The following is a 19533-nucleotide window of genomic DNA, read 5'->3' on the forward strand; positions in this document are numbered from 1 at the left end:
GTATATGTGATATATAATGTTTGCAACTGAAAATATGTCAATATTGCTTAATGTCCTTCTATTCAGTGTTGCAGTATTCTTTACATGTGGGTTGTATTCTACTATCGACCCGACGTCTGGCTTGTATACAAAAGCTTTAAGCTACTACCTGTAGGTGGGATGTCACACGTAGGCTCATAAAAGGTCCGCTATAAAAGGGACATCTGCACGTACAATCCTCAGAACTTTTTTGCTGCCATTCAGAAAGGTTGACTCGTACATTTGGTCTGCTTTTGGAATCTGCAATTTGTTCCTCAGCTTCAGATAAGTATCCTGTTGGGGATTTATTTGCTTGCTTCTGCCTTTTGTTATTGTTAATGTCATCCAGAAAGGGCAAGTGTAGGTGTGGAAGGCAAATTCCACATAGGGATAGCCACGAGATCTGTTTTGGTTAGGGCCTACCCATGACCACGGTCCTGTTCTATCAGGCCTTCGTCCCTAAAACCTTGCATAGTTATCTGTCTGCTTTAAACTTCTGTCTTGAAAACCAGAGGCTTAAACATCTGGTTAGGGAATCGATGGAGGGTTCTGCGAGTTCCTCTGAGCCGTCCATAAAGAGGAAGGTGGGCAAAGCTAGGCCCGAATCCTCTCTGGCTGCACCTTCTCTCTCTGATGTGCCCCTTGAGGTTGGTGAAAACCCGGTGGTATGGTCGGCGGTAGGGTCAATCTCTCCAGCAAGAACCAAATTGGAGGCCATCAGGAGTGTGGCTCTGAGCATGTCTGAGGCCATGCAGATGTCCAGTTTGGATGATTTGGGGGAACCATGGCTGCTTATTTCTGAGGACTAGGAACTGGTCCGGTTTCCTTGTAACTGGAAGCTTTGGCCATTCGGCCTACATCAGGCCTTGCTCCTGCTTTAGAGAGACCAGCTAAAAAGAAGCAAAAGACTAAACATTCTGCAGTACCTTCTACCCTTACATCGGACTGGGAGGTTTTCTCTGAAGGTCTTAAGGCCTTGATAGCCCTCAGGCCTCCGGCATAGGCTTCTCCTATTTCTGGCTCTGCCTTCTCCTCTTCTCCTGTACTGCTGTCAGGTCCCCAGGAGTCTTTCTCTGCTATCCTGGGCCAGGATTCTGACTCCGAGGGGTCTTCCTCAGATGAAGACTCCTTAGCATATTCCACCTAGATACCATACCCCTTGGAATACGATTCCCAGTCAGAAGAGTCTAGTGGGAGAGACTCACACATGGAAGAGCTCTTCTTTTGGGGAGACGGTCAATAACATGAGGGAATTCTTTGTGGGATTCTTCTCAAATTTCAAAGGAACAAAAGAGATGCTATGACTTGCTTTAGGTGGAGGCCCCTGCACTTGCAGCTGCCCCTCCAGTGCTTCCAGGCTTCCTTGATGCTTTTGCTTCATCTTCTGATACCCCAGATTCACAGGCACCAGCTCCCAAGAGACCTGACCATTTCTATAACATCCCTGAGGATTGCAAATTTCTTTTTAAATGTCCTTCAGCCGACCCAGCAGTGGACTCTATCATTTCTGGCAAATCCTCTCTGGATGTCCCCTCTACAAAATTACTTCCTTCAGTCAAAGAAAGTAAAATTTTAGAGAGGTTAGGTAAGAAGGTTTACACTTCAACCCTTGTAATCAGTGCCATTAATTACCAGACCCATATGTCTAGACATTTTCTAGCTTCGCTGTCCCAAGCATCTCAGGCTCGGTCTCAGCTTCCAGATTCAGAAGTCATCTTTCTCTTTGCTGCATCTTCACAGGTTTCTAGGCATTCCATTAAATTCAGCTATGATGCTGTAGAAGCTTCCTCCAGGTCTGCAACTTCTGCTTCTGTTCTTAGATGATACTCTTGGCTGCGTCTACAGGCTCTTAGAGATGACATCAAGGCAAAACTGCTTGATGCTCCATTGGATAATTCTGCTCTGTTTTGAAAAGCTGCTGCAGAACTCTTAAAGATGCTCAGAGAAAGGTAAGTAGCTCCAGGATGTAAAGTACCTGCTAGTTTCTCCACTTCGTAAATTTCATAGGAACTTCCCTGCTAAAGCTCCTTTTATTAGAAAACCTTCCAGGTCTTCCTCTTCTTCAGCTCCCTCGGGTTCTAGGCCATGTAAATCTGTTAGGAGACCTCCTCAGTCAAAAACTGTTACTTCTGCTCCATCCCTGCAACAGCCCTTTTAGTCATGACCAGGATCTCTCTGACATCCACCGCCAACTTCCAAGTCATACCCCTTTGTCTCTTCACATTTCTCTTTCCCTTGTAGCCAGGAGGGAGATCACTCAGGACTCCTGGGTGATATCCATTTTCCAAAGCAGCTATTCCATGACTTGGAAGTCTCTTCCCCCCTTTCAGGGGATTCCTCAACTGCCCTCAGACCACCTACATCTGTTTCCTCAGCTGCTAGCTCCGCTTTCTATACAAGGCACCATTCAACCAGTCCCTTCAAATCAGTAAGGAAGGGGATTTTATTCCAGGATGTTCTTGGATGTCTTTTTGTTCAGACTCCTATATCAGGCCATTTTACAAAAGATAAATGCTACTGCGAAGGTTCATGCGACGGCCCGCATCACTCAGCGTACATCGGCCATAAATGGACATCGGGTATAAAGTAGAAGTCAGCACGCACCTACCTCAGAACTTTTGTGCCTCCTGTTTGACTGCCACTTCCAGTCGTCACTTGCTTGGAAAAGAGACCTTGTGCTTGTCTGTGTTCAGATAAATACCACATAGGGATTTTTGTTACTTTCTTGCTGCTATGTTGTGGGTTAATGTCAGGTAAAAAGAGCAAGTGTTGGTGTGGAAGGCAAATTCCACATAAAGACTCACATGTGCTCTGTTTATTCTGTCTAGGCCCAGACCACGATCATGCATACCACTTTTGGGATTTGTAAGTCCTTTGTACCCAAGGCCCTTAGGAACCGACTCGCCACTCTTAAGTTATCCTTGGTGAATCAGTGTCTAAAATGTTTCACTAGAGACATGGTCCCGACATCAAGATATTTGGAGGAGCCACCGACAAAAAAAGGCCAAGAAGCCTTGGCCTGAAACTATGGGCTGCTCCCTCTCCGACCGTTCCTTTTGAGGCCAATAAAGGCCCGGTGCGTGAGTCTGAATTCGCAGACCTTCCGCTGACAGGTACCAGGGAGGAAGCCATTAAAGAGGCTGCAAGCACGTCTCAGAGGGAGTCACAGATGTTTGACCCAAGCACTGGGGGGGGCACACTGCATATTATCTCTGAAGCACGGCGTGGGGTTTCCCAAATCGTTGTCTGAGAAAACGTTCTTTTGGATGTCGTAGAGTGTCGTCAGACATCTGGTCCTCCTACTCTTCATCGCATCTTAGACACCTCTTCATCAGAGGGTCCCAAAAAAAAAAAAAAAAAGACTAAACATACCATTCCTTCTCAACAGACCATGCTGTCAAATCAAGCCCCTGACTGGCAGGCCTTTACCCAAGGCCTATTTAACACTTTCATGGCCGTACGCCAGACATCCTCGCCTGTCCAGGCTCCTTCAGCCTCCACTCCTAGGAGTAAGCTGTTGGCTGACATTTTCTCTGAAGAAGAGGAATCTTTAGTGGATGAATCCCTTACCTACACCTCTGAAATTGCCTCCCCTCTTGGGTATGCTTCTTCAGAGGACTAGTCAAATGGAACCAGTTCCCCTGGGGAAATCATCACCTTTTGGGAGACAATTGTCCAAATTAAAGACTTTTTTAAATGGGACTGCAGTCAGGTATCAGAGACCCAAAAGAGGTATTATGACCGCTTGCAAATGAAGTCCCGTAACCCGTCTGCTGTTCCCCCTGCCCATCCTGACTTTTTGGATGCATGCTTGGCTGCATCAAAAGCTCCAAATTCCCAACCCCCTGCATCAAAGCGCACTGACAGATTTTATAACGTCCATGAAGATGCCAATTTTCTCTTCAAGGCCCCTTCTGCAGATCCATCAACTGTAGTGCAATGAAAAAGTATTTGCCCCTTCCTGATTTCTTATTTTTTTGCATGTTTGTTGCACTTAAATGTTTCAGATCATCAAATAAATTTAAATGTTCGACACACAGTAGACAAAGATAACCCAAGTAAACACAAAATGCAGTTTTTAAGTGATGATTTTATTTATTAAGGAAAAACTATCCAAACCTGCATGCCCCTATGTTTAAAAGTAATTGTCCCCTTGTTAAAATCATGAAGTAACTGTGGTTAATCACATTTTTGGGAAAGCTGAGTTCAATTTCACTAACCACACCCAGGTCTGATTACTGCCAGACTTGTTGAATCAAGAGATCACTTAAACAGAACCTGTCAGAAAAAGTGAAGTAGGCCAACAGATCCCAAAAAGGAAGACATCATGCCATGAGCTCAAGAAATTCTAGAACAGATGAGAAACAAAGTAATTGACATCTATCAGTCTAGAAAAGGTTACAAAGCCATTTCTAAAGCTTTGGGACTCCAGCAAACCATGGAGAGAACCATTATCCACAAATGGAGAAAATGTGGAACAGTGGTGTACCTTCCCAGGAGTGGCCGGCCTACAAAAATTACCCCACGAGAGCAGCGCTGACTCATCCAAGAGGTCACAAAAGAACCCAGAACAATTTCTAAAGAACTGCAGGCCTCACTTGCCTCAGTTAAGGTCAGTGTTCATGACTCAACCATAAGAAAGAGACTGGGCAAAAATGGCATGCATGGCAGAGTTCCATGGGCGAAAACCACTGCTGACCAAAAGGAACATAAAGACTCGTCTCACTTTTGCCAAAAAACATCTTGATGATCCCCAAGATGTTTGGGAAAATATTCTGTGGAATGATGAAACAAAAGTTGAACTTTTTGGGTGGTGTGCGTCCCGTTACATCTGGCATAAAAGTAACACAGCATTTCAGAAAAAGACATCATGCCAACAGTCAAACATGGTGGGGTGGTAGTGTGATGGTCTGGGGCTGCTTTGCTACTTCTGGACCTGAACGTCTTGCTGTGATTGGAACCATGAATTCTGCTCTCTACCAAAAAAATCCTGAAGGAGAATGTCCAGTCATCAGTTCGTGATCTCAAGCTGAAGCGCACTTGGGTTCTGCAGCAGGACAGTGATCCAAAACACACCAGTAAGTCCACCTCTGAATGGCTTAAAAAAAAACAAAATGCAGATTTTGGAGTGGCCTAGTCAAAGTCAGGACATGAATCCAATTGAGATGCTGTGGCATGACCTTAAAAAGGCGACTCATGCTCGGAAACCCTCCAATATGGGTGAATTAAAACAATTCTGCAAAGAAGAGTGGGCCAAAATTCCTCAACAGCGATGTGAAAGACTCATTGCCAGTTATCGCAAATGCTTGATTGCAGTTGTTGCTGCTACGGATTGCACAACCAGTTATTAGGTTTAGGGGCAATTACTTTTTCGCATAGGGCCATGTAGGTTTGGATAGTTTTTTTTTTCCTTAATAAATAAAATCATCACTTAAAAACTGCATTTTGTGTTTACTTGGGTTATATTTGTGTAATATTTACATCTGTTTGATTATCTGAAACATTTAAGTGTGACAAACATGCAAAAAAAATAAGAAATCAGGAAGGGGGCAAATACTTTTTCATTGCACTATATTTCTGTTGCTACAGATATAACATCAAAACTTGTTCCCTCCACTTCTTGCTCCCCTCCAATAAGGAAAGCAGAATCATGGAAAGATTGGGCAAACCAGTCTGGACTTCTGCCACCTTAGCTGTGAGAGCCATAAACTATCAGACTCATATGGCCAAACATTCCTTGGTCCTACTGACAGATGCCATTAAACAATTTGGTGAGTAACCTGATTTCCCCAATAAGGTAAAAATAATTAGCCTATTGAATTCCTGCAGCCAAGTTACCAGACACTCTATAAAGTGTAATTTTGATTGAGTGGAGGCTTCAGCAAGTGCAGTTGTTTCAGGGTCAGTCATCAGGAGATATTCTTGGCTCCGCATTTGCCAGATGGTATCAAAACAAAACTAATGGATGCACCCTTGGATAACAAGGCCTTGTTTGGTTATGTGGCTGCAGAACTCTTTAAGGCCCTTCAGGCGAAGGGCAAAGAGCTTCAGGACGTCAGGCACATTTTTGTGTCCCCTGTTCCCCGCTTCCAGAGGAACTACCCGGCCAGAGCAACCTTTTATGAGAAGGTCTTCTAAACACATGTCCTCCAAAGGGAAAAAAGATTCTGGGAAAAGCATACCCCTTCCAGGCCTTCTCCCTCTACACCAGCTCAAAAGCAGTCCTTTCAGGCCAAACCTGGTAGTCTGTGACTACCAGGCCTTAAGCCCAGCTACCCCCCCTCCTTGAATCTGTCCCTGTCCCCTTCCTGCTTGGAAACAGATTACCCAGGACTCTTGAGTTCTCTCAATCATAAAACAAGGCATTCCTCAACCCCTTCAAGACCAAATGGCTTCCTTTCCTTCAGTCCTGTAGGCCATCCTCTCTCAAGGCACTATTCAAGAGGTACCCCAAAATTTAAGAGGGAAAGGATTTTTCTCCATAATGTTCCTGGTTTCCAGGAAAGAATATCCCTGGAGACCTGTCTTGAATCTGTCCTATCTGAATACCTTTCTCAAGGTCCTCTTCTTTTGGATGCTGACTTTTCCTACTCTCCTGATTCTCTTTCAGGCATACATGGTGTCTTTAGACATAAAGAATGCCTACCTGCACATCCCAATCCACTCACATTTCAGGAAATTCCTTCGCTTCTCATTGCGTTTTGCATATTTTCAGTTCTGTGCTTTGCCATTTGGTCTCTCTGCAGCCCCAAGTGTGTTCACAAAGTGTTTAGCTCCAGTCATTGTCTTCGCCAGAACACAGGGGATCCAACTCTTCCCTTATCTGGACGATATCCTCTTCCAGGCATCGTCCCCACACTTGGTTCAACAGCACCTGGGCTATACCATCTCCCTACTGAGAGGTCTGTGGTTTACCATAAACCTTCAGAAATCTTCTCTGACTCCCTCTCAGGACCATGTGTTCCTAGGATGCAGATTCTCACATGGCAAATGATGGCCTGTCTTCCTTCAGACAAGATTCAGACCCTCACCTCTTATTTCCAGGGAATTCTTCCTCTCAAAGACCTGTCCGCCAGGGAGCTTCTAAGGCTCCTGGGATTCATGGCTTCCACCATTCCCTTGGTACCCTTACCAAGGCTACACATGAAATTTCAGTGGTTCTTATGGACAGTCGGGAAACACCTGCACCCTCTGGAGTTTATGGTACCCTTCTTACCTTGCCTATCCAGGGAACTAAGGTTGTGGATTACTCTGGTTGCAGAAAATCCAGGTCTTCCCCTGCAACCCCCTCCCCCCAACCAGGATCTCTGTATACAGATACCTCAGATTCGGGCTGGGGGACAACTCTTGGAGTCTGGAGAGTGAGGGACACATGGACCCACTCCCAACCAAGGGAACACATCAACATCAAGGAAATGATGCTGCTGACAGGGGTCCAAGAAGCAAATAGTGTGGGAAGAAATAGCCAGGGAATTGTTATGGCTAGGCTTGTATAGGTCCTAGGGCCGATAACCTAGTACCAACCTATGAGAGCCTTGATCTTTGCACTTCAAATCTTCAAGGCTTAAATCCTTCCAGGAGTGGTGAGATGGTACACAGACAACACAACGGTGCTATGGTACATCAACAAGCGGGGGGGGGGGGGCAAAATCCATCATCCTATGCAGACTGGCTTTGCAGGAGTAGGAGGTTGCACAACAGAGACAGGTATTCCCCCCTAGCCGTCTACATCTGTTCAGCTGAGAATGTGATGGTAGATTCTCTAAGCAGGTCCATGACTCAGTCCCACGAATGGATGTTAAACAGAGATGTGTTCCTGGACCTGGTCCATCAATGGGGTATACCTCATGTAGACTTGTTTGCCTCCCCCATGAACAGACAACTCCCAACTTACTGCACCAGGAATTCATTCCTGGGACATGGATGGATGCTCTTTCATTCCCATGGAAGGGGATGTTCGCTTATGCATTCCCCCTTCCGTCTTGTCAAAAAGTTATACTGAAAATTCAGAGAAAAACCTCAAATCTTGTTGGTGACCCCCTCCCCCCCCTTTTTGGCCAAGGAAGCACTGGATCCTCCTTCTACATCATCTAGCGAAGGGCAATCACCACAAGTTACCCCTCAGGATGGACCAACTCACACAGGTGAAGGGTATTCGTACACCCCCAAATATCCACCCTGAACCTTACACTGTTGGTGAAAGGGCGTTGATTCCCTTTAGACACCTTTATACTGAGAGAGTGCTTCCGGTTCTGCAGAAGGCCAGAAAATCCTATCTATCCAAGTGGAAAAGATTTTCCATTTGGTGTCTAAAACAAGACATCTGAAGTAGGAGATTCATTTGTCTGCAACCTGTGGGTTATGGATCCGACATCGGATCCGAACCGGCATGGTTTACCAGCTATGGATCCAAGCTCTCAGCTCCTCCCCTCACCCATAATGCCTTGCTCTCCCTACATGACCTCAGATCTTGTTTGCCGCGCTGGTGACCAGATTTGTGTTCCTAAGCTCTTCAGCTAAGTGCATTTTTCAAGTGTTTAGAGTGTTAAAATTTGTATTTTTGTGTGAAAGTTGTGTGAAAGTTTAGGTTTCCCTATTACTTAATTATACTTTCTAGTGTTTTAAATTTAATTTTACTTTTCCCTCCCCTCGCTGGTAGCGTAGTGTGTGTTTGGGCCTGTTGTGTGCTTTAGTTACTTTTGCTTTTACCCTTAGTTTAAGTAACTTTTTTTTTGTACTTTGGGATGTCTGAACAACCCAAAGCTGTGTTCTCTAAGTGCTCCGAGTGTGGCCATAAGCTTTCCCCGGCTGATGGCCACACTCGGTGCGTTAGGTGCCTTGGGGTTGAACACCTCACTTCTGGATGTTCCATTTGTGCAGGGTTCAACCCCAGGGCATTGAAGGAGCGGAGGTCCAAGCTTGTCTTGGCAGGTCTTTTGCCACCGGACTCGGCTCCGGCCTCCGCTCCTTCGGGGGTAACTGTTTTGACGGTTGTCTCCTCTCCGGCTCCCCCTCCTCCTCCTGGGACTCAACCTCCCTGTAGTGGTTCGGAGGAGAGGGAAGCTAGAAAGAAGGACCAGAGGGAGAAGCACCATAAGCGGCGGGCCGAGACCTCTGTTTCGGCCCCGCCAGCCAAGCGGGCTTCTCCTCCGGCCTCCTTGTCTGCTGGTTCTCCCCCTCCTCGGCTCCGGTCACCTGTGTGTTTTTCACCGGGACCTGAGGAGGAGGAGACCCGATCTCCATCGAGGCTATCCAGGAGGCACTCCAGGCCTACCTCGGTAGCCTCGTCGAGATCGACTTATAGCCTGTCAGACGCTGATCTGGACCGGATGATGAGAAGGTTCATCCAGGCCCAGATGCAGATGGGAGTGCTCTTGCCTCCCCCCCCCCCCTCTGGGGGGGAGCTCGACCCCTTTCTTTAAGCCAATTGCTCCTTCTCCGACCCGCTACCCGGGTTCGGAGCAGTTGGAGCCGAGCAGCTTCGGAGCCGGGGGTGGGTCGGCGCCGATAGTACTTGGTACTTCGGATCCGACCCTGCCCTCGAGTGCTTCGGATCCGACCTCTCGGAGCCTGGATCCGAGCTTCGGATCTGGGGGGATCAGTGCTCCTTCGGCGCCGTCTGTGTCGGAGCTCACTGTCCCTTCGGATCCGAGCGCTCCGGCGCCGGCTCCGATCCACTCCTCGGATCCGAGGGGGAGCCGATTGTCGGATCCTTTGGTCGAGGTCGGCTCCCCTTCGGCTTTTGATGTAGTGGAGAGGGCCCTGTTCAGGGTCTCCGGACCCCCGGCACTTGCTTCGGCTCCGTCCCACGCTCCATCTGCACTGGGTCAGGCTTCCACCATCCGGCCCTTGGGACAGCCCGCTCCTTTGCCCCAAGCTGTTCCCCTGGAACAGGTCACTGTTTGCGAGGAGTCCTCTGACAGCCCCCCGGAGGATATTCCCCGCAAACATACGTGCAAAAGGAGGCACATTGACTCCCCCGAGTCTCTCACAGAAGACACGGACTTGGAGGAAGGGGAAGGCTCCCCAAGATCACCCCCCCGAGGATGTCTCATTTGGAGACATCATGGAAATGCTCCGCATAAGGGGGGGGGTGGTCTGCCCCCAAGTCTTCCTCGGACGAGTCCGTGTTCTTGGAGGCATTTGAAGCGGGCCCGTCTACCTCTTGGGTGTCCCCTCCTGCCGACCCCCTGGTGGACCTCATTACCACCAGGGCGTGGAAGGAACCGGACACCGTGGAGCCAATCCCAAAAAGGCCCGACCGTATTCTCAGTCCCCCGGCTGACCGTGCCCATTGGAGTAAGGGGCCTCCGGTAGATGCCATGTTGACGGCGGCCACCAAGAGGGAACTTGCTCAGGAGAGTCCCTCAGTCCATCCCCCGAGCAAGGAGTCTCGGATGATGGACCGCTTGGGGAAGCGGATGTTTAGTTCAGCGACCTTCTCTGTGAGGGCGCTGAACTACCTGGCACATGTGATTAGGATGCAGCGCGATCTTATAAAAGAATACGCTGCATCCCCCCCAGAGTCCATGTCGGAAAAGGACAAAGTGCTGCACTCCACCCGCATGGCCACTCTCAGGTCCGTCACTAATACCTCTATGCGGCTACTGTCCCATGCTACGGAAGGTGCCGCTAGAGCCGCAGGGGCAGGCCTAGTTACTAGACGTCAGGCCTGGCTCCGTCATTGCGATTTCTCGGAGCCCTTCAAGGCGTCATTTGCGAACGCCCCCTTCGATGGTTCTGCCCTCTTTGGCAAAACTGTTCGCGACACTTTGACCCAGAGCGAGAAGGACGGGAAGACACTGTCTGCCGTCGGAATCCGCTTCTCTGCACCCCAAAGGCCCTATTCTAGGAACCAAAAGGGTCAGAAGAAGATGTGGTTCTGGAAGTCGCAGCAATCCCAGCCTGCTCCGGACAACCAGTCCTTCCGTGGCAGAGGAGGACAGGGAGATCGCCGCCCTAGGGGCAGAGGGGCTCCCAGGAACTTCGGGTCCAGAGAACCCTTCTCTGAACGGCCCACGCAGCAGCCCTGAGGGGTTGCCCGGCTGCTCCACTCTGGAGGCAGTCGGGGGACGTTTTTCAGAGCACCTAGCGGCATGGGAGTCCATAACATCAGACCGCTGGGTTCTCCAGATCATATCCAGAGGATACCGTATCCCCTTTCTTCACTTGCCAAAATTGAAGTCCCTCCCGGACGTTCCACCCGGTCAGTGGGAGGCCGCTTTGGCAGAAATTGGCCATCTGCTAAAGAAAAGAGCCATCCAGTCCGTCCCCCCAGACCAGATATGATTAGGGTTCTACTCCAGGTTCTTTTTAGTGCCAAAAAAGACGGGGGATCTAAGACCAATTTTAGACCTTTCTCTTTTGAACCTGGCAGTTCCCAAGGAGAAATTCCGAATGGTTACATTGCAGTCTATTCTCCCCCTTCTGGGAGAAAACCACTGGATGTGCTCCATAGACCTCAAGGATGCGTACTACCACATACTAATGGACAGGCACTCCAGGAGGTTTCTCCGCTCGCTGGGAGCCAGTCACTACCAATTCCGGGTCCTTCCCTTTGGTCTCACCACAGCCCCCAGGGTGTTCACCAAAGTATTAGCAGTGGTAGCGGCCCACCTGAGGCTTCAGGGGGTGCAGGTCTTTCCTTACCTGGACGACTGGCTTCTCACCGCCCCAACAAGGCATCTACTTCTCTTGGCGCGAGACTCCTTTCTCCATCTTGCTCCACGCCTGGGCATCACGATAAACACAAGAAAATCCAACTTAGCACCCACTCAGCTCATAGATTTTATAGGTGCCAGGTTAGACACGAGGAGATTGAGAGCCTTCCTCACAGCGGACAGAGTGCAAAGCCTACAGCTCCAGGTGCGGGCCATTCTCCACTCAAACTCAGTTCCGGCGGAGTTGTTCCTGAGGGCCCTAGGGTCCATGGCGGCAGCGATTGCGCTTCTTCCACTCGCCAGGTTCAATATGCGTATCCTTCAATGGACACTCATGGTTCAGTGGTCGTATCTTGCTCTTCCTATGCATCATCCCATTGCGATCAGCAAAGCGTGCAGGCGGTCCCTCCTGTGGTGGCTACACTCTCCAGATCTCCACGGAGGCCACCCCTTTTGTGCCTCTCCCCCTCTCGCCACGGTGACCACGGACGCCTCCCGCCTCGGGTGGGGGGGGCATTTTGCAGGCCGGACGGTCCAAGGCACGTGGGACGATTCAGAGACCTTGCTGCATATCAATGTTCTAGAGATGAGAGCAGTGCTCTTAGCGTTGCTAGCACTTCAGGCCTTTCTTCCCTTGGGAACAATTGCGATTCAATCGGACAACTTGTCTGTTGTCTGGTATATCAACAAACAGGGAGGAACCAGGTCTTACCCCCTTTGTCAAGAAGCCATGAGAGTGTGGGAATGGGCAATCTCCACCAACCGCTTTCTCATAGCAACGCATATTCCGGGTCGGTCCAACATCCTGGCGGACAAACTCAGTCGCACCATTCTCACCCCCTACGAGTGGTCTCTCAATACTCAGGTAGCGGAACGCATCTTCGCACAGTGGGGAACTCCTTGTTGCGATCTTTTTGCGTCTCCCTCAAACACCAAATGCGACAGTTTTTTCGCCCTGATACCCCCTCCCGGAGGTTCCCCAAGAGACGCTCTGGTGCATGCTTGGCCACCCAGTCTTCTTTATGCTTATCCCCCCTTGCCTCTGATGCTCCAAGTTCTTCAGAAAGCCTCTCTGTTGGGGTGCAGAATGATCCTCATTGCTCCTTTTTGGCCTCGACAGATCTGGTTCCCCTTCCTAAGGTCTCACTCAGTGAATCCTCCTTGGATTCTAGATCCCATTCCGGATCTGATTTCTCATCCATCCCACTTATCTCCTCCGAACCTGGACAACCTCAAGCTGACCGCTTGGCTGCTCCAGTTCCACTCCTGATCAGGACTCCCGGTATTTCGTCCCCTGTTAAGGCCATCCTGGTGGCAGCTCATAAGCCATCCACTAGGAAAGTCTACCGTAGCAAGTGGAAACGGTTCTCTTTGTGGGCGGAACGGCAAGGCCTAAACCCCTTCACAGTTACTCTCCCTTTGGTGCTTGACTTCTTAACCACTCTTTTTAATGATGGTGCCAGCAGTTCCACGGTCAAAGTACAACTTGCAGCAGTTTCTCATTATCACATTGGTCATGACTCCAGTCCACTGATGTCTGCCAAATTGTGTAAGATTTTCCTTAAAGGTACTTTTCTTTTCAGGCCCCCTATAAAGCAAGCGGTTCCTCCTTGGGACCTTTCCTTAGTTCTTCAGGCCTTGACCGCCTTCGAACCGGCTCACGGTAGATCTGAAATTCTTATCTTTCAAGACCGCCTTCTTAGTAGCCATTACTTCGGCCAAGAGAGTCTCAGAGCTTCAAGCATTATCAGCTAAACCTCCGTACTTGGTCTTTCATCCGGACCGTGTTTTCCTCAGGACCAACCCGTCCTTTCTCCCTAAGGTAGCTTCTGAAGCAAACATTAATCAATCCATTAACCTCCCTGTTTTCTTCCCTAAATATCAAAACAAGGGTGAGTACAAGCTTCACTCCTTAGACGTTCACAGGCAACTTAGATTTTATCTAAACAGGACTGCTGGTCATAGGCAATCCGACCAGTTGTTCATTTCCTTTGCTAAATTTAATTTGGGCAAGCCAATTTCCAAAGTCTCATTATCTCACTGGATTTCACAATGTATCTTACTAGCTTATCAAGCTTCGGGAAGGCCCGCACCGGAGGGTGTACATGCCCATTCAACCCGGTCAGTCTCTACCTCGCAGCCTTTAAGGCTAGGATTCCTCTAGATGATATTTGTGCAGCAGCCACGTGGGCTTCATCTCATACCTTTATTTCCCACTACAAGTTGGATCTTACATCTAGGGGTAGAGCATCCTTTGGCTCCGCGGTGCTCCGGAATATCCTTCCATGATGGCCGCCCAAGATTCAGGTAGCTGGGGACTCTGTCCCACAGGTTGCAGACAAATGAATCTCCTACTTCAGATTTAGAAGTTATGTACTCACCATAACGTTCCATCTGAGTAGGTGTATTCATTTGTCTGCAACCATCCCGCCCTCCTATCCCCCTGGCCTTTCAGTTTCCTGCATATGTTGTGTTACCCTTTTCAGGGTGTTTATGCTGTTGGCAAACTCGATCTGAGGTCATGTAGGGAGAGCAGGGCATTATGGGTGAGGGGAGGAGCTGAGAGCTTGGATCCATAGCTGGTAAACCATGCCGGTTCGGATCCGATGTCGGATCCATAGCCCACAGGTTGCAGACAAATGAATACACCTACTCAGATGGAACGTTATGGTGAGTACATAACTTCTAATTTCAACCACTGTCTGTAGATCCTCCAGTGGTTCTGTCTTATCTATGTCAATTGATGAACACTGGCTTGTCTTGTTTTTCCATCAAAGCACATCTTTCTGCCATCTCAGCATGTTTACCTCGGTCCCTTCCTTTGGCTTCCCGGCTGGAAGTCGAGCTTTTTCTGAAAAGAGTACTGCACATTACCCCCCCCCCCTTGGGATCTTAATTTTGTGTCAGAAAAGTTTACCTTACCTCTCTTTGAACCAGCTAAGGACTGCACTCTTCAACACTGCACATGAAAAAATATTATTTTGGTAGCTATTACTTCAGCCAGAAGGGTCTCTGAAGTGCAACCCCTCATGGCTTCTCCCCTTTTCACAGTTTTGCACAAGGACAACATTTCACTATGTACTAACTCATCCTTCATGCCCAAGGTAGTTAATGAACTTTCCCTAGGTCAGGCCATCAATCTGCTTACCTTCTTCCCTTCACCACAATCCTCCAGCGAAAGGATCCCTTCACTCCTTGGATGTGCATAGACAACTCAGATACTGTTTGGCTAAAACCAAATCCATTCGTAAATCAGATAGGCTCTTTGTTTCCTACCACCCAAGAGCCCTGGAACCCCCTCCAAGCAGACTATTTCCTCCTGGATCTCAAAAGCTGTTTTCTTTTTGCGACACAGCCTATGATAAAAGGCTCCCCTTTCCAGTGAAGGCACACTCCACTAGGGCTGTGTCCTCCTATGGGGCTTTCTTTAAGGGCTTGGATGCAGTTGCCATTTTAGAGGCAGCTACATAGTCATCTGTCCACACTTTCACCAAACATGTGCAAGTTAGATGTCATTTCCAGGTCCAGAGCAAAATTTGCCAGGGCCATTCTGTGTGGCTTTGTGGAAAATGTCACTTCCCCCTCCCAGTCCTTAATAGCATGAGCTTTTGTACTCTCCCCCGTGTAATGGATAGAGCAGCATATGAATAGAAAGACATAGCATAGCTGTGTAAAATCTTACCGTAACCATAGATGTCCTTCTCTTCTATATGCTGCTGTATAGTTTCCCACCCTGGACTCCTGAGTACCCACTCCGTTGTTGCTGGTGCGTGCTGACTTCCGCTTTATACCCAACATCCATTTATGGCCGACATACGCTGTGTGATGCGGACCGTCACATGTACCTTCGCAGCCGCATTTATCTTTTGTAAAAGGGCCAGATGTGCGAGTCAACCGGAGGCAGACTCCCTCGTAATGGATACAGCAGCATATAAAAGAGAAGGACAGCTATGGTTATGGTAAGATTTTACACAACTGTCCTTTCCAAGAAAAGAAGGTCCTTGGAGACCCATTCTGAATCTCCCAAAGTTGATTACCCTCCTGGTGGTGCCTTCTTTCAGGATGCTATCCCTACAGTCTCTTCTCCCTCTTGTGCCTCCTCAAGCCTTCTTAGCTTCGCTGGATCTAAAGGATGCTTACCTGCATATCCCTATTCACACTCACTTCAGGAAATTCTTACATTTCTCAGTTGATTCTTGGCACTTTCAGTTTTCTGGCTTGCCTTTTGGTATTTCTACTGCTCCAAGGGTTTTTGCAAAGTGCCTAGCCACAGCTATTGCTTTCTTAAGACTGAAAGGTCTTCAAGTTTACCCTTACTGGACAACCTGTTTTTTCTGGCCAGCAGTCCAGATCTTCTTCTCCAGCACCTGGATCTAGCTATTCTCTGTCTACAAGGCTTTGGGGTCACAGTAATTTTCAAAAACTGCTCTTTTACCCAGTCGGGATCTCATTTTTCTGAGGTGCAGGTTCAGAACAGATTTAATGGTATTTTTCCTTCAGAGAAAGCTCCTTCTCTCCCAGCTTTCATGGCATCTCTTCCTCTCCCAGCTTTCATGGCATCTCTTCTACCTCTTCCTTCCATCACTGCCAGGGAGTTCCTCAAATTTCTTGGGTTCATAGCCTCTGCAATCCCCATGTTGCCCTTTGCAAAACTTCACATGAGGAAGTTCCAGTGGTTTCTGAAAACCATCTGGTCTCATCATGCTCATCCCTTGGAGAATGTCAGTTCTCTTCTTCCGTGCTTGAAAAAAGAGCTAGGGTTGTGGCTGCAGCAGCTCAGTCATAATCTTGGTTTACCTCTTCAAATCCCCCAACCAGTACAGTAGCTTTATACAGATGCCTCAGATTTAGGATGGGGAGCAATCTTCGCTTCCACAAAGGTTCAGGGACTATGGTCACCTGCTCAGAGGAGAGAGCACATAAATGTCAGAGAAATGAGGGCTTTGATTTTAGCCTTACAGGCATTGCATTCTCCTCTTCTACCAGGGCCCCTCAAGAGTCTAACAGACAGTACTTACAGTCCTTTGGTACATAAACAAGCCGGGGGGGGGGTACAAAATCTTATCTTCTTTGTCACCAAGCAGTCAAAGCATGGGAGTTGGCTATTCAGTACAAAGTCTCACTGCATGAAGTGCACCTCCCTCTGCTCAAAGCTCTTTTGCAGATGCATTGAGCAGATCCATGACACCATCCCATGAGTGGATGCTTCACAGGGATGTGTTCCTTTATCTAGTTCACCGGTGGGTACTCCAGAGATGGATTTATTTGCCTCCCCTCAGAATAGACACCTTCCTCTTTTCTGTGCCAGGGTCTCTCACCCTCAGGCTTGGACGGTGGATGCCCTGTCATTTTCATGGAAGGTGATGCTTCTTAATGCATCCCCCCTTCCCTTTAATTCAGAAAGTCCTGTTGAAAATTTCACAGGAGAAACCAAAAATGTTGTTAGTGACTCCCTTTTGGCCATGACAGCATTGGTTCCCTCTTTGTCTGCAATTAGCCAAGGGCCATCACTACAAGTTACCTCTCCAGATGGACCTACTCACTCAGGACAAGGGATCTTTGATTCACCCACACTTGTCAGCTCTTCACCTGACCTTGTGGGTAATCAACTTTTGATTCCTTTTAGGCACCTTTTCTCTAAGAATATGCTTCAGGTTTTGCAGGAAGCCAGGAAACCGACTATTAGGGAATCTTCCATTTTCAAATGGACAAGATTTTCTGTCTAGTGCCAAAAAAGGAAAAAGGACCCCTTTTTGGCAGATATTCCTTTGGTGTTATCTTACCTGTGTGTTACTCAACAGTGGTCTTTCTTATTCTACTATTAAGGTCCACTGCTCTGCCTTGTCTGCATGCCTGCCTTTAACTCATCCGGGCTTTTCTTAAAAGGTGTCCAACACATCAGTCCTCCAAGGAAACAAGTTCCTTCTCCTTGGAATCTTAATTTTGTCTTGGAGAAGTTGACTCGGGCTCCTTTTGAACTAGTAGCATCCGCTTCTCTGAAATTTTGAATTTTAAAGACAGTGCTTCTGGTAGCCATTACCTCTGCCAGAAGGGTTTCTGAGATCCAGTCATTAATGGCTTCACCACCTTTCCTAGTCTTCCATAAGGACAGGGCTTCTTTGAGAACTAATCTGTCATTTATGCTTAAAGTGGTCGATGACTTTAAATCAAACTATCCAATTCCCTGCCTTTTTCCCAATCTCCTAGTGAGGGAATTTTGCATTCCCTAGATGTGCATACACAGCTTAGATTCTATCTTGATAAAACTAAGTCTGTCAGGAAATCTGAATTTCCATGTCCTTTATCCCAGGGCTGTGGATTTACCTGTTTCTAAGCAAACTATTTCTTCATGGATTTCTGAAGCCATTCTGTTTTGTTATCAGTTTCATGTGAAATGATTGCCCTCTTCGGTTAAAGCCCATTCCACTAGATGTGTTGCATCCTCAGGGGTTTTCTTCAAGGATTTGGATAACCAATCCATTCTGCAAGCTGCTGTTTGATCATCTGTTCATACATTTACAAGACATTACAAGCTGGATAATATTTCCAGGGCCAGAGCAGGTTTTACCAGAGCAGTCCTGCATAGATTTCTGGAAAATGTTTCTGCCTAATTTCTCTGTTTCATCCCCCTCCCTAGGTTCCCTTTTCAGCTTTTGCACTCTCCCATATGTAAAGAATACTACAACATTGAATAGAAGGACATAGAATGGTTGTGCAAAATGTTACCGTAATCATAGATGTTCCCTGAGCCCTATATGCAACATCCCACAGACCAGGCAGTAGCTTGAAGCTTTTGTATACAAGCCGGACATTGGGTCAGTAGCGGAATACAACCCATATGTAAAGAATACTGCAACATAAAATTTATTTATTTATTTATTTAACATTTGTTGACCGGGAATGTCCGACAAGGTTCCACAGAGCCTGTTTTCAGCAGAGGCCCGGGGAGAAATGCTCCAGATGCATGTCTGAAGCGAAGGACATCTAAGGTTATGGTAAGATTTTACACAATTATTCTTTTTCATTTATATAAATGTATGATTGCCTATGTCATAAGTGATAATTCAATAAAGATTTTTCTTTAAAAAAAAAAGAAATTAGTAGAGGGTGTAACACAGTAAAAGTCAAAGAAAGCTTTTAAGCCAAGCTTGCAGTGTTATGAAATTCTGTGGGAAGGAGAGCACCTAGCCAATAAAGAGATGTTACATAGCTTGGGCAATATGAGTAAGTTACAGAGTTATGTCATATGTAGAACTCTTTTGAGGGTATGCATTATTACTTTACTTTTTTGTAGAGAACATGTTAAACATAAAGATTGATTCTGTTAGCAGTTATGAAATGTTTATCCATCCACTTGTAGATTTGTTTTAGAAGCAATAAAGAATAAACATGTACATAGTTTGAAAAGAATTATGGAATCTTGTATTCTTTTTTAAGGTGATGCCCGATGTTGTCATGTTGCAAAGGCGAATGCCCCAAACCTTTCGTGACCCAGCCACTGCTCCTTTGAGGAAACTTTCACTTGATTTAATCAAAACATATAAGCATATTAATGAGGTAAGCACTCTTTTGTACTGTTAATCTGCTAACTGCATTGTGGTTTGGGTGACAAGATTTCTTTTGAGAGAATGTCAGTTGCAGTAGTCTTCTCGTTTTTCAGATACTTAGACAACCTGACTCATAAAAACTTTTCAGGCCTCCCTAACCCCTCCTGTTTGCACCTAATGTATAGCACCAGAAGACCCATCCGGCATCTCTTCAGCTGTGCAGAACTCAGCTGCTTTGAAAAATGGACCCAGGCTGTCCAGTTATTTTTCTTAATTTTGAGTGGATTTCTCGTGTGTGTATGTGTGTG

The 19533-nt window shown here is 47.3% G+C and overlaps 1 protein-coding gene across 5 annotated transcripts in view; it reads left to right on the plus strand.

The window, feature by feature from the left end:
* The window catches only part of DYRK1A (dual specificity tyrosine phosphorylation regulated kinase 1A), a 2602610-nt gene that overhangs the window by 1374202 nt on the left and 1208875 nt on the right, over nt 1-19533 (plus strand). For all 5 annotated transcript variants that reach the window (XM_044071432.1, XM_044071433.1, XM_044071434.1 and 2 more), the window contains one exon: nt 19116-19235. In XM_044071432.1, the coding sequence (XP_043927367.1) occupies nt 19116-19235 (120 nt within the window). The remainder of the gene's footprint in view (nt 1-19115; nt 19236-19533) is intronic.

Source organism: Protopterus annectens, chromosome 5.part0 (genome assembly GCF_019279795.1).
Source record: "Protopterus annectens isolate FY-2018-M chromosome 5.part0, PAN1.0, whole genome shotgun sequence".
Classification (NCBI taxonomy): domain Eukaryota; kingdom Metazoa; phylum Chordata; order Ceratodontiformes; family Protopteridae; genus Protopterus; species Protopterus annectens.